At 44.8% G+C, this 15,628-nt stretch overlaps 2 protein-coding genes across 18 annotated transcripts in view; one reads left to right on the top strand and one right to left on the bottom strand.

Moving 5' to 3' along the window:
* LOC119178046 (uncharacterized) overlaps positions 1-15,628 on the bottom strand; it is an 831,732-nt gene that overhangs the window by 28,655 nt on the left and 787,449 nt on the right. For all 12 annotated transcript variants that reach the window (XM_075869285.1, XM_075869292.1, XM_037429209.2 and 9 more), the window contains one exon: positions 14,313-14,360. In XM_075869285.1, the coding sequence (XP_075725400.1) occupies positions 14,313-14,360 (48 nt within the window). The remainder of the gene's footprint in view (positions 1-14,312; positions 14,361-15,628) is intronic.
* The window catches only part of LOC142767526 (uncharacterized), a 75,920-nt gene that overhangs the window by 21,592 nt on the left and 38,700 nt on the right, over positions 1-15,628 (top strand). The window lies entirely within an intron of this gene.

The following is a 15,628-nucleotide window of genomic DNA, read 5'->3' as shown; positions in this document are numbered from 1 at the left end:
CCTAGTCACTTTTGCAAGAAGTAAGTCTGTCCCTTTTTCTCTTCACTACAAAACACTACCGATTGGCTCAGAGCAATACATGTTTGACGAGACACTTGAATCCGTTAAAAAAATATGGCTAACGCGCTGTCCACACCAGCTGTCCCGATGTACTGTGCCTGCCCCTCAAAAATCTTGTCCAATTTCAGTTATCTTTACTAATGTTAGAAGCATTGTTTCCAAACATCAACAGGTAGCTGACCTCATATGTACATCTGAAAGTGACTTATTTATTTTAACCGAATAGTGGCTTACCATTGAAATTGATGACAGTAATGAATTAACTGCCGAACTACAATGCTTTTCGCAGAGATAGGTGGGGTGCTCAAGGCGGGGGTGTTCTAATCACTGCAAAAAAGGTGCTGAGGTGTTCCAATATCTACGTGACTACGAACCTTGAAATTTTATGGCTTATCTGTTGAGTTAACCACAGCTAATACTAAAGGGTGTTCGCTACTGTACCCCCAGCATTAATGCTAATTTCTCAGGAGAGTTCAACAATATCCTGACGTTTCTAACGAAAAGATTCCCAAATGCATGCATCCTGCTTCTTGGAGACTTCAACTACCCACAAGTCGACTGAGTTAATTATTCTAGCTCGGTTAATTATTGTAGCAGTAATGTATGAGTTAAAGATTTCCTTGACGTTTGCCTAAATTTTATCCTTACACAGATGATAAGGGAGCCCACACGTGTGACTTAGGATACTGCTAATATCGTTTACTTGATACTAACCACCCATGCAGACAGCATGTGCTCCATTAGCTACTTATGCGAAATAAGCTATCATAAAATAACTCATGCAGTTTTTTCTTTTTCCCCTGTGAAACATTATACCAATCGCAAAACAATCCACTTATACCACAAAGGAAACTATAATGCAATAAATAGCGAATTAGAAGCATTCTACCAATCATTTGTATCAAGCTTTGAAAATTGCTCGATGAAAGAAAACTGGTTGCTCTTCCAAAACACGCTGTCTGATCTTGCTACCCAATACATACCAACAGCCATACTTCGGCCAAATCGCAACCAATCATGGTTCACTAACAGGTTAAGAAAACGTGAAAACGAAAAGAAATGGTTGTTTCGCTCAGCTAAACTTTGGCCATACCCCAACTCCTGGGATAACAATTAAGAAGCTGAACGCACCTACATGGTCGCTATTCAACAACACAAATATTCATTTTTTCATTAGGCTCTACCTCGCATGCTTAATAACAACCCCCGAATATTCTGGCAGGCCATCAACTTCAATTCATCTTCTGGTATCACAATTTCTAGAGACTGTGAAGTTTTATCGGACGTACATTGTGCTGATGTGTTTAACTTCGGTTTTGTGCCTGTTTTTACAATCAAACCGCCCATGCCTCTCCCTGCATATTCTGAACCTGCATTGCCTTCAATGCCTGATCTAATTTTTTCACCAGTTGGAATATCTGCACTGATTGCCAAACACAAATTATCCTCATCAGCCGGTGTTGATGAAGTCACTTCGAACTTATTGAAAAACACTAAGTGCATATCTTCCATGTACCCAATCTTCTGTTTTTGCAATCATTATCATCAGGCACCCTTCCAGATGAGTAGAAAAAAAGCAAGGCCGTTACAGTTTACAAATTAGATAACCGTGAATCACCACTGAACTGTCTCCCTATATCCATCACTAGTATACTTTGCAAAATCATGGAACACGTCATATTTCCACAGGTTAGGAATTTTCTTGACAGTAAGAACTTTTTCCTTCGGTCACAGCATGACTTTCGTAACAATTTATTATGTGAAACCCAACTAGCCTCATTTCTGCACGACCTCCACTCACACCTTGATCATAACATTGTAACAGAACTCATTTTCTTTGACTTTGCAAAAGCAGTTGATAAAGTACCTCACCAAAGATTAATATTGAAACTTTCTCACTTAAACTTGCCCTCTAATGTCCTAAATTGGATAAACGAATTTCTTAGTAACTGGTCACAATCTGTCATTATTAACAATACTACTTCTAAATTTCTACCAGTCACATCAGGCATCCCCTAGGGTTCAGTTTTAGGTCCCCTCTTATTCTTAATATACATAAACAATCTACCATCTCATGTATCATCTAACATTGGACTGTTTACCGATGATAGCATCCTTTATCGATCTATTATTAACAACAATGACCACATTTCATTGCACAAAAGCATAAGGAACATTAAAACTGGTGTGATCAATGGATAATGGTTTTGAACACAAATAAATGTAAATCCACGTAAATTTCTTGCAGACATAATGATAATCACATTACTTTCACAATGAACGACATCCCCATCGACCATGTCAACTCATACAAGTACCTAGGCATTACAATTATGCATGATCTCAACTGGTGCTCCTATGTGACTAACATCACTTCATCTGCAAACAAAACTTTAGTATTTCTCAAATGTAGCTTCCACAGTGCTCCTCAACCCTTAAAACTACTCGCATATCAAACATTGGTCAGGCTTAAGCTCGAATAGGCCCAATAGGCCTCAGCAAATATGTAATCCTCATCAGAACCACCTCAACGAAGCCATGAGGTCCATGCAGAGTCGTGCAGTAAGGTATATTCATTCATCATTCTCATACGACATCACCGTTTCATCTTTAAAAGCAGATTCTGGGTTGGAATCGATGGCTCATCATCGTTGTGTCGCAAGCTTATCATTATATCATAAGTTCTACAACAGTTCATTTCGTCACGCACCTTGTATTTCATATCCTTTGCGCATTTCACTGCACATATGCCATTATATAACCTTGCTCGCCCGAGTGCACATACTGTCGCTTGCTCGTCATCATTTTTTCATCGCACAGCCAAAGACTGGAATGGCCTTCCTCATCACATCGCTTCCATCGCCACCTCAACTGCCTTCACGGATGCATTAACAAGATTTTATTGTGAACAATCCTTGTAATTTTTTTTTCCTGTTTATACCGTATACCCCACCCCTTCCGTAAAAAAATGAAATGAAAAAACATATGATCCCGTAGCTGTTTAAATTAGAACGTACCGCAAACGAAACCATCTTAGACATGTTTACTTCCTGGCGCACAATGAACACGCATGCGAAAACAATGAACAAAAGTCAACAACAGGTTCCAACTTACGCGCCTTAGGCACGATCAAGGCTTAGAACTAACAACCACCGTCTTCACCCAACAAATATTAAACTAAAACCTATCGTAGGCGAGGCCTCCTTCCAACACCCTCGACGTCATATATATATATATATATATATATATATATATAATAAGGGAGAGAAGTGTATATCTAAGGGCTCGTATTTCCGTGTTTTAACACAATAATAATGAGATATAACAGACAGTAATGCCAAGGAATGTACAGGGGAAGTTATTAGAACCAATGGAATGTAAATAAGAAGAAAGAAGAAAGAAAAGTGGATGAAAAAATTACCAGCTGTGAGCAGGAATCGAACCTACGACCTTCGAATAACGCGTTTGATGCTCGATGCGATTATTAGAACCAATGGAATGTAAATAAGAAGAAAGAAGAAAAAAAAGTGGATGAAAAAATTACCAGCTGTGAGCAGGAATCGAACCTACGACCTTCGAATAACGCGTTCGATGCTCATCGAACGCGTTATTCGAAGGTCGTAGGTTCGATTCCTGCTCACAGCTGGTAATTTTTTCATCCACTTTTCTTTCTTCTTTCTTCTTATTTACATTCCATTGGTTCTAATAACTTCCCCTGTACATTCCTTGGCATTACTGTCTGTTATATCTCATATATATATATATATATATATATATATATATATATATATATATATATATATATATATATACACATATATGCGAAATAAGTGTATATCTTAGGGCTCGTATACAATTAGTCCCTCGTATACAATCTAATGACACCAACTCTGCCAGTACGAAACCCTCGTTTTAATGAAATAAGGGAAAGAAGTGTATACCTAAGGGCTCGTTTTTCCGTGTGTTAACACAATAATAATGAGATCTATCAGACAGCAATGCCAAGGAATGTACAGGGCAAGTTATTAGAACCAATAGAACGTAAATAAGAAGAAAGAAAAGTGGATGAAAAAATAACCAGCCGTGAGCAGGAATCTAACCTACTGTCACTCCTACTTCTAAATTCACATATCAACCCAAAAAAGTAGATGGGGGGAAGGCCGCTGTGGTAGCTCAGTGGTTAGAGCATCGAACGCGTTATTCGAAGGTCGTAGGTTCGATTCCTGCTCACGGCTGGTTATTTTTTCATCCACTTTTCTTTCTTCTTATTTACATTCTATTGGTTTTAATAACTTCCACTGTACATTCCTTGGCATTGCTGTCTGTTATATCTCATTAATATTGTGTTAACACACGGAAAAACGAGCCCTTACGTATACACTTCTTTCCCTTATTTCATTAAAACGAGGGTCTCGTACTGGCAGACTTGGTGTCATTAGGTTGTATACGAGGGACTATTTATTAATCAGCTGCCCGCTGATAATAAGTCCACGTGCTACGTGACGCCAAACATGCGCAAAGAGTGTTTTCACACTCGTCGCTTGGCTTATAGATGGCACTGACTGTTACTCCTACTTCTAAATTCACATATCAACCCAAAAAAGTGGATGGGGGGAAGGCCGCTGTGGTAGCTCAGTGGTTAGAGCATCGAACGCGTTATTCGAAGGTCGTAGGTTCGATTCCTGCTCACGTCTGGTTATTTTTTCATCCACTTTTCTTTCTTCTTATTGTAGAGAATAAGAAAGACGTTGATACCATAAGGTCAGCTATCATCAGCACAAGAAAAAAAGGCACGAGATCGGCGATCAAGCACCGTCATCTGGGTTCGCCTGCCTTCCTTTAGAGCTACCACCCGCTTGCTGAGTCCTTCAATAAACCCCCTTTACGTTTGGTGGATCGTGCTGGGTAACTGCATCACCTACACCCTGGAACTTCGATCCTGCACCCTGCCGTCGACCATGCAAGTTGACGCTGCCCAACAGACAGCACCTCTCGCGGCTCCTACTTGCCCCGGCGCGGTTCACCAGCGAGACCCCCCGATCTTTTCGGGCGCCGAAGACCAGGACGTCGAGGACTGGCTGTCGTCCTACGAAAAAGTCAGTGGACCAAACAGGTGGGATGACGCTGCTAAGTTGAGCACCGTCAACTTTTACTTGGCTAATGTGGCGAAACTGTGGTACACAAACCACGAATCCGAGTTCCAGAACTGGGCCACTTTCAAGCAGGCAATATCCTCAGTTTTCGGTCGCCCTGCGGTGCGGAAGTTGCGCGCCGAACAATGCCTGCGCTCACGGGCACAAGAACCTGGCGAAACGTTTACCGCCTATATCGAAGATATACTCGATCTCTGCAAGCGCGTCAATGCCACAATGAGCGAAAGTGCCAAGATCCAGCACGTTATGAAAGGTGTTGATGACGACGTCTTTCAAATGCTCCTGGCGAAGTCTCCTGGCATGGTGTCTGAAGTGGTAACTCTGTGCCAGAACTACGACAAATTGCGACGGCAACGAGCTCTCACCCGTCGTCCATTTCAGCCTAACCAACCACTCGCTGCACTGGACGTCGTACCTGACCACTCCCGCCTTCTAGCACAAATGAAAGACTTTGTGCGTGAGGAGGTCGCACGTCAGCTTTCCCTCCTGCCGTTTTGTCAGCGCCAAGAGCTCCCGCAGCAGCAGCAAGAGCAACCACAGACACCGTTAGCTCCCATGCTCCGACATGCACTTCAGGACCAGATTGCCGAGGCTATGCCAGTGCCCTTTCGGCAGCAAGTTGTCGCCGCGCCTCTTACTTATGCTGACGCAGTAAAGAGGCAGCAGCCACACCAGCCCTCGCGGTTCAATGGACTGCCGCATGTCACCGCTCCTACTCAGTCTTCCGTCGCATGGGCTCCTCCCCTCGCTACCACAGCCTCGACTCAGCCGTATGCCGCGTGGGCGGCGCCCCTTGCTGCAAATGCCTGGCGAACCCGTGATAACCGGCCGATTTGTTTTGCGTGCGGCGGACCTGGCCATATCTCCCGATACTGCCGTCGTCGCGTGCCCGCCCACACAGACATCCGACCACGAAGCAACTACATAGACCGACCACCTTTTGGTTATGAAAGTGTGGATTGTCAGTCAAACACGTCTTCCCGTGACTATCCAGCAACTTCGTCTCGTCGCTCACCTTCACCCAATTGACGCTCCTTGTCACCCATGCGTCCACGACCAGCCCCTCAAAATGAGGGAAACTAGCCATCGCAGTTCAAGGGGCAAGAACTGCGCTATCGAAATCTTCAAGTCCTCGCACCTTGCCATCAAATATCGTCGAAGTTTTTGTAGACGGCGCCCATGCATACGCTCTTGTGGATACCGGTGCCGCTGTGTCTGTTATTGACGCCAAACTTTGCCGCAAGCTCCGAAAGGTGACCACGCCACTTGATATGTTCTTAGTGCAGCAAATGGAGAACCTGTTCGACCTATAGCCGCCTGCACTGCCCGACTCAAAATTGCGGAGGACCACTACATTGTTGAGTTTGTCGTCCTTTCCTCGTGCTCTCATGACATCATACTTGGCTGGGATTTCCTATCCCGTAATCGTGCCGTTATAGATTGTGCCCGTTCTGAACTTGAACTGCTTCCGAACTTGAACTGCTTTCGTTCTTCGAGCAGCCCTACGACCACACTAATGAAGCCGCGCACAAGCTAGTTGTCAAAGAAGACACTGACATTCCACCGACAACAGCTGTTTTGCTCCCTGTGATCTCCGACGGCATGCGTGATGAAGTAGCATTTTTCGAGCCATCAAGCCTCTTTCTAAGTCGGAAACCACTTCTGCTCCTTTATTCAGCCCTCTCAATTTCTAATGGAGCCAGTGCTCTCTGCCTTACCAATCCCTTTTCGCATACCATCAAACTGTTTAAAGGCGAGTCTCTTGGATGCGTACAGCCCATTGATAACGGACAAATTTTTGCCATGCCGCAAGAATCATCCCAAAGTGACCTCGCCGCCGTCAGTGCTCTTAACCACTCTCATCTACAGGCTTCAAAAGTGTTCGATTCGGCGATTGCAGACCGACTGTCACCATCTGAACGATCTGAACTCCTCCAACTGCTGTACCAGTACCGCAAATCTTTCGATGTTGTTCAACCTACACTTGGCCGCACTTCTACCACTCTACATTACATCGATACCGGCTCCCATGCGCCACTACGACAGCGACCATATCGTGTTTCTGCGGCGGAACGCCAAGTTATTACCGAACAGGTGAACGATATGCTGCAACGTGGCGGCATTCAATCTTCACAAAGTTCATGGGCCTCACCTGTAGTGCTCATTAAAAAAAAGGATGGTTCCGTTCGCTTCTGCGTGGATTACCGGCGCCCAAATAAGATCACTCGAGGAGACGTGTATCCTTTTCTCAGGATTGACGATGCCCTTGATACTTTACAAAATGCCGAGTTTTTTTCATCATTAGATTTGCGCTCATGGTACTGGCAGGTCCCCCTTGCAGATGCCGATCGACCAAAAACAGCCTTCGTGACACCGAACGGTCTGTATGAGCTTAATGTCATGCCCTTCGGCCTCTGCAATGGGCCTGCTACCTTCGAGCGCATGATGGACTCGATTATTCGGGGTTTGAGATGGCAAATCTGTCTCTGCTATCTCGACGATATAGTCGTCTTTGCGCCAGACTTTGGAACACATCTCGAGCGCCTCAAACACGTCCTCACGTGCCTGAAGAATGCTCAGCTCCAACTCAACCTCAAAAAGTGTCACTTCGCTGCTCGGCAACTTACGATTCTCGGGCACGTCGTACCAAAGGACAATATACTTCCAGACCCGGCTAAGTTACGTGCTGTCGCCGACTTCCCCAAACCAACGACTATGAAGCAGTTACGGAGCTTCGTGGGGTTATACTTCTACTTTCGCCGGTTCGTGCGCAACTTCGCCTCTATCATTGCGCTTTTGACCAAACTTATAGGCAGCACCACTGATATTTCGTCATGGTCTTCTGAATGTGACCAAGCCTTCTGTACCCTTCGTCGTCTCCTCACTTCGCCACCAATACTGCGTCACTACGATCCTACGGCAGCAACTGAGGTCCACACCGACGCCAGTGGTGTCGGCCTCGGTGCGGTTCTCGCGCAACGCAAGCCTGGATTCGCCGAGTATGTCGTCGCCTACGCCAGCAGAACTCTCACCAAGGCTGAATCAAACTACAGCGTCACCGAGAAGAAATGCTTGGCAATCGTTTGGGCGCTTGTCAAGTTCCGGCCGTACCTTTATGGCCATGCTTTTGATGTAGTAACGGACCACCACGCATTATGCTGGTTATCTTCGCTTAAGGACCCATCGGGCCGTCTTGCCCGTTGGGCTCTTCGGCTTCAAGAATATGACATTCGCGTGGTATATCGTTCCGGCCACAAGCATGCCGATGCTGATGCACTGTCACGATCTCCCCTATCCCCGGACATCGCATCTGTTTCCTCGGACAACACGTTGTCAGCGCTTGACGAGAACACCATCTCTTCTGCACAACGCAATGACCCATGGATCCCTTCGCTTCTTGACGCGTTATCCGAGGCACCGACACTTCCAACCACTCGAACCCTGCGCCGCCAGGCTCTGCACTTCAGTATTCGGGATGGCCTTTTGTACCGGCGCAACTATTCAGCAGATGGTAGGAAATGGCTACTAGTCATTCCCCGAACGCTGCGCTCTACCATCTGCGCGTCGTTTCATTCCGACCCGCAATGTGCTCACGCTGGTGTTTTCAAGACCTACGAGCGCCTACGAAAAAGGTATTACTGGCGCGGAATGTTTACCTTCGTCCGCCAGTTCATTCGCGGCTGCCACGAATGTCAGCGGCGGAAAAGCCTGCCACATCCTGCAACAGGTTCATTGCAGCCACTTCCATGCCCAGACCGCCCATTCGACCGAGTAGGAATTGACCTCTACGGACCACTACCATTAGCAACGGCAGGCAACCGATGGGCTATCGTGGCAGTGGATCATCTAACAGGGTACGCTGAAACTGCTGCTCTCCCCACAGCTGCAGCACAAGACGTCGCAACTTTCATACTCAATCGTTTTGTGCTTCGTCATGGTCCTCCTCGAGAACTCCTCAGTGACCGAGGGCGTGTTTTCCTCTCCGATGTAATACAACCACTTCTTCAACAGTGCCATATGGTTCACCGGAAGATTACAGCCTACCACCCACAGACGAACGGCTTGACTGAGCGGTTTAATCGTACTGTAGGGGCGTGCTCGCTACGCATGTCGCTTCTGATCAAACAAACTGGGACCTCGTTCTCCCATTTGTTACATATGCGTATAACACCGCTTCGCAAGTCACTACCGGGTTTTCCCCATTTTTTCTCCTGTACGGTCGCGAACCATCACACACCATCAACACTTTACTGCCATACTCGCCAGATCCCTCCGAATACAAGCCTGTCTCAAAAGCCGCTCGTTACGCAGAAGAGTGCCGCAAGCTAGCCAAGCGGCTTACTACATCCGACCAACAGCGCCAGAAGGAGATCCGTGACGACGACCATCGTTCTGCACCAACGTTCGTTCCTGGAGCACTTGTATGTCTTCATGTACCGCCCTGCACCCCTGGTGTATCACCCAAGCTACTCTCCAATTATCATGGTCCCTACCGCCTGGTCGAGCGTACTTCACCCGTGAACTACGCCATTGAACCCCTCACGCCACCGAGCGACCGTCGTCGGCGTGGATGTGATATCGTTCAGGTAAACCGTCTGAAGCCGTACTTTGACCCACTTGTCCTCACGTGTTAGATCGCCAGGATGGCTTCAACTTTTTCGCCGGGGGTAATTGTAGTGAATAAGAAAGACGTTGATACCATCAGGTCAGCTATCATCAGCACAAGAAAAAAGGCACGAGATCGGCGATCAAGCACCGTCATCTGGGTTCGCCTGCCTTCCTTTAGAGCTACCACCCGCTTGCTGAGTCCTTCAATAAACCTTCTTTACATTATTTACATTCTATTGGTTCTAATAACTTCCCCTGTCACCAATCAAGAAAAATACAGAGCTTTCGTTTCGCCCGTCCTCTACTTCTTGGTGTGTGTATATATATATATGTAAGGAGAAGAAGTGTATACTTAAGGGCTAGTTTTCCCGTGTTTTTATGCATTATTAATGAGACCTAACAGACAATAATGCCAAGGAATGTATAGAGGAAGTTGTTATACCAATTGTAATGTAAATGTGAAGAAGGAAAAGTGGGTGAAAAGATAACTTAGCGTGAGCAGGAACCGAACCTTTGGCCTTCGAATAACGTGTTTGATGCTCTATCACTGAGCTACTTAGCGGTTATCCTCCCAGCCACTTTATTGAGTTTATATGTGAATTTAAACTTGGGAGTGTCAGCCGGCGCCACCTGTAGCCATGGAGGTGAGTGTGGCACACTCTTTATGAGCATGTTTGGCGTCACGTAGCACGTGAACTTATTACGAGCTGGCAGCTCACTAATAGTCCCTCGTATACAACCTAACGGCACCAAGTCTGCCAGAACGAGACCCTCTTTGATGAATAAGGGAAAAAAGTGTATGCTCAAGGGCTCGTTTTTCTGTGTTTTGACACAATATAATGAGACCTAAGAGACAATAATGCCAAGGAATGTACAGGGATACATTATATATATATATATATATTGGCTGGCAATGGGTTATAACACAATGAAGGCATTGTCAGTGATGATATACATTCAAACCTCATCATAACAAGATCACATCTGCCACGAAAATCTTTCGTTATATCCGGTTTCGTTATATCGAGGTTTGAGTGTAAATGAATATTTATTTCCCAACAATTACGGGAAGGGTCCACCCTTCATCAGTGGATGAGGTTAACTCAACTCCTAACAAAAAATTTTCACTTCAAAGTACTTTGAAACAGTAAAACTTTTCCTTTTGGAGCACTATGAAGCAGGTAATTTTGCATCTGGGAGCCCTCTGTAGCAGCTAACTTCACATCCTGGAGTACACTGGCGAAGAAAGTTGCATTTACATTAAAAAACCGGGCTCCTGTGAAGAGCTAGAAATATCTCGATTAATTTCAAATGTCATGGAGCCAAAAAGCTTTTTTGATTGGTGCTCTGCCAGATTTAGCTCTTGCGCCAGTAAATGTCCAAACATCATCATCTTAGAAGCACTTCCTATTTCACTTGATGGTGCAAAACTGGTGGTGTCATGCTGTAGAGCATTCTGGCACAACTTGTTCAGTGATTTTTCTCATTCCAAATAAATAGAATACTCGTTCAATCAAATTGGACTTTATGAAATAACATTCTAAGTACACCTATGTAGTTATCAGCAGACAAATTTTTTGACGAACTACGCTAGACACTGAGATGACTCTAAGGAGAAAGAGCTTCTTTTTCTTCATGATCGATTATACTGTTCGGTATAACATGTCGTCACTTATCTAGCCTCATGAAGCCAACCTCCTCCAACAGTTCCATCTCTCTGGGTCTTTTCTATGCTGGTACTGCATCATATAATGAACTTTGTTTTAATTTTGCAAAAAAAGTTTTATGTGGCTCGGGTGTTCTGCCTGTACACCAAAAACTCCTAGTGTCCTCTGGAAAAAAGTGCAAAAAGAAAAAAGAAAGACCTCACAGGGTACCTTATGCATACACCTATGATGACTCAAAGGCGGCAGCACAATAATATGGACATTCACAACTGGTTTTTCCTGTAGCTTTCATGTTTTAAGTAATGTCGAAATTTGTAACATTTTTCCCATGCATGCTATGTTTCGCACACGGGTAAAAGCGCGCAAGCACGTGATGAGTGGGGCTGAGGTGGAAATAAAAAGAGCCGACCTATCTTCATTGTACAAAGAGCACATGTGATAACATCACCCCATGTGTCAGGCCTGCCATCAATTGCTCTTCAAGCAGAGAGGAACACGCCGCCCATCTTAAGGAGCATGAATGAACACCAGTAGGGGGGGGAGCATGGTGGACCTAGAGCAGCAACTGTAAACCTTAAGGGCGCGATCGCTGGTGCACGCTATTTCAGCAGGCATTACAGACGGCTTGTACAACCATCTACATGTTGTACTCTCAATGCGAACAGAAAAGTGCAAAAAGTGCTTCCCTTGCTGGAGTGGCCATAAAGGGATGCACTGAGTGTTGATCACAAGGTGGCTCCACCATCGCCGTGCTATTTTGGAGGTCCTTTCGTACATGCCGTTGTTCATTTGGCGGGTGTATCGGCGTGCAAGGGGTGTTTCGGGGGTCTGTATACCCATTTAATTCGCTGAATGGATTTCGAACATAGTGTGTGCAGCAAGTCCTTTGTGCATGCAGGGAGTGCACAGACCTTTGAAATAGCAATACTGCTCCTTGCAGATGACGTCAAGCCTTACTTGGTATGAAAATACAATTTGTTGATATCATGTTTATTGCTAAGAGATTAATTACCTGAAACCAAAAAATTGTATTTTCAAACCCGATATCACGTAACTCAACAGAAGACTGGTTAAAGGGACTGTGATCACTCCATGTGGCGAAGCAGTTTTTGAGCTGTCAGCTATCTAAACACGAAGAAGACGTTCATAGCACAAAATGTTTACGAACAGTCTTATGATGCCTCGAGATAGCATGTGCCAGTCAGTGTGCCTGTCGAACGACACAGCCTCCACCCCCTAAAACGAAGCACTGAATGCAATGATGCTATATGTTTATTTCCTAGCTCCTTCACAGAGGGCCTTCAAACACTGCAGGGCCATCATCGATGGGCCCACTACCGAAAGCTACACATATTGATAGTGAATTGAGGCTGCTTCAACCACAATGCTTTTATCAATGAGATGACATAAAAAAAACATGCAAAAATTTTGAATTCAATTGATAGATTGATTTATAAGTGGGATTTAACGTCTCCCAAAGCCACCTTATGATTATCAGAGACGCCATGGAAGAGGGCTCCGGAAATTCTGACCACCTTGGGTTCTTTAACGTGCGCCCAACTCTGAGCACGTAAGCCTGCACCATTTTCGCCTCCATCGAAAATGCACCCGCCGCAGCCGGAATTCAATACCCCGACCTGCGGGTCAGCAGCCAAGTACCTTAGCCACCAGACCACCGCGACGAGGAAATTTTGAATTCAAAACCTAGACCTAGCACTCATGAGCTCAAAAGGTCTTTTAGGAGCATCTACTACATGAGCTATTACAAATCTGAATTTGCTGGCGGAAGGAATTACGGAAAAGCTCTTCTGGATGAAAATTCATGGATAAAGTATATTTGAGGAAAAGTGTCAACGTGTTCCCACTGTCCACACAATCTTCCATGGACACGAAGCACCGAAAATTAGTTTGCGACGTCCACAAGTAGATGTGACCGACTTTCTGGCAGCACGCATTCAGTTATTGTGAAAAATGCTTTAATTACATGCAGTGCAGCTCTTGGAATGGGCTATCAGAAATGAAAGTGACGTCATGTCCTGTGACGTGACGACAAAGACTGTTCGCTATTGATCGGCTTGATGCAACAAGTAGCGTGCAACATGCACATGATGGTAGCAGGCCACACAAGTAAATGATAAAAACATCAAAAACAATTTTTATACTTTCTCTAAAAGAAATCATTCATGTTTTTTAAATTATGTCTTTTCAGAATAACAAACATGACACTCAGTGTGCAGACGAGGCTGTGGTTCGCAAGCAACTAAAGGTGTAAACGCATGCCGCGTTTTTAGCGAGCCAGAAATGTGACATGTGGCGGACGCTAGCGTTGCCATAGAACACATCTTGCACGCAAGCCGAGAAGACAGCCTGCCAATTGCCTATGCATGCATATTACACAGTGTGACCATGGGAGCGTCTGCTACCAGACACACGTGGTTCATTGTAACCATGCTAATGACGCCGTCAAAATGAGTGGTAGCAAGGTATTGTGTGAAGGCCGCCATGGAGTGACATTTCGGGTATGCCTTTATGAGACGTGCGCTGTGATTGGAAGCGGTTTTTGACCTCAGCAGGCAAGTAAAATGCACAATGGACCATTTCTCATCATCGTCTGCTTGACTTTTAAACTTTGAGAAGTCATAACATCACTTTTCTGTACCAATTTCAACCATTCTTGTTGCATTCCTCTCAGCAATCATTGCTACACGCATTCCGGTGCTAAATAAGGCTGTCGCAGAGCACTTTCACGACCCATGACATTTTTCCTGCAACACCATGCCCAATAATCTTTTAACAGCTGTGCTAACAGAATCTGATCACTCACCTGAGAAGACTGGTCTGCATCGACATGGCTGCCACAACTCGCATCCAACTGCATTTGAATGAAAGCACAGAAAGCTTTAGGTATTATTTGCTCAGAGAAATATGCTAAGTGCATTGTTCATGAATGACCCATAAAAAGGGATGCACTAGATTCTTCAAATAATAATGCCATATACTTTCTTTCCAAACATCAGAAATACTTGAACTCCTGTAATTTCCGATTTGGGGACACTTGATTTTCACAACACAATGTTTTTTGGAGTGGCTAACATACGAACTTCGCAGAATCCAGTTTGTTTATACAGCACCTGCCACTCAGAGATTAGTAGTTGGACAATATCTCAGCACAGGTGCCACTTAACAGCATGAATAAAAGAAGAACATTGTGCTCTGTCTCTGGTTCAGGGTCAATATTGTATATGATTCTGATAGCAGCTTTATTTTATTTACTTTAAAGAGGTACTGAGAAAAAACATTGGCCTCGCATTTTTCTGCTGCAATGCGTTGCTGGGGGCCTGTTAGTCATGACACGACACATCATTTGCTGTAGCATGCGATAGATAATTAATTACAGGTCATTCATTATCAATCAGTTTCGGTTTGAGAGAGTTAAAAAAACTGGGTGCAACTGTCACCACCTAGCGTGTGCAGCTCTTGACCATGTCAGCACACAGATCTGTGACGCACTTCCGCATGGTCCACATCAAGAATTACTTTTGAATAGAAAGCAGGACTGGAATGTCGCCAAATACAAAACTAGGCGTGCCTCACGGCCACGCACTTGCAAAAGGCTGCCGAGAAATATAGACTTCAGGAACTAACGCGGTAAAAGAAAAATATCAGCTATGGCGTCATCATAACTTGTTTTGTTGACCGCAGCGTGGTGACGTGAGGGAAGTAGGGGGTCCCCTCGGAGTGTGTCTAACGCGCTATGGAATCGGTTGCTCATGCAAACTTCAAAATTAATTTATAATACCTTCCAAGCTACATTTGCTGTTGATATCTTGCAGATGATATACAAATGTTCACGAGAATCGACCCCACAGGCTATCTCGGCCCCAAAATTTAAGTCAGTGCCCCTTTAAAATAATGTGACCACAATTGCAATGTGAGGGACACTTTTACAGTCCTGTAAAAGTCTTCCAGTCTGTAAAAAGTCACAACGAAGAGCAAACAAGGATCTTGTAGACAAGGTTCTTATTGTGGTGTCAGAAAGTCGGTAAATATTCTTTACCTTTCTGGCATTCTTCAGTGTTTCCCTAAGGTTTCATCCAAACCAAACATGATTTATTACTCTAAGAGTACAGTGAAGCCCTG

Source organism: Rhipicephalus microplus, chromosome 1 (assembly GCF_043290135.1).
Source record: "Rhipicephalus microplus isolate Deutch F79 chromosome 1, USDA_Rmic, whole genome shotgun sequence".
NCBI lineage: Eukaryota > Metazoa > Arthropoda > Arachnida > Ixodida > Ixodidae > Rhipicephalus > Rhipicephalus microplus.
Note: the sequence above shows the minus strand (reverse complement) of the source record. Positions and strands in the feature narration are given on the sequence as shown.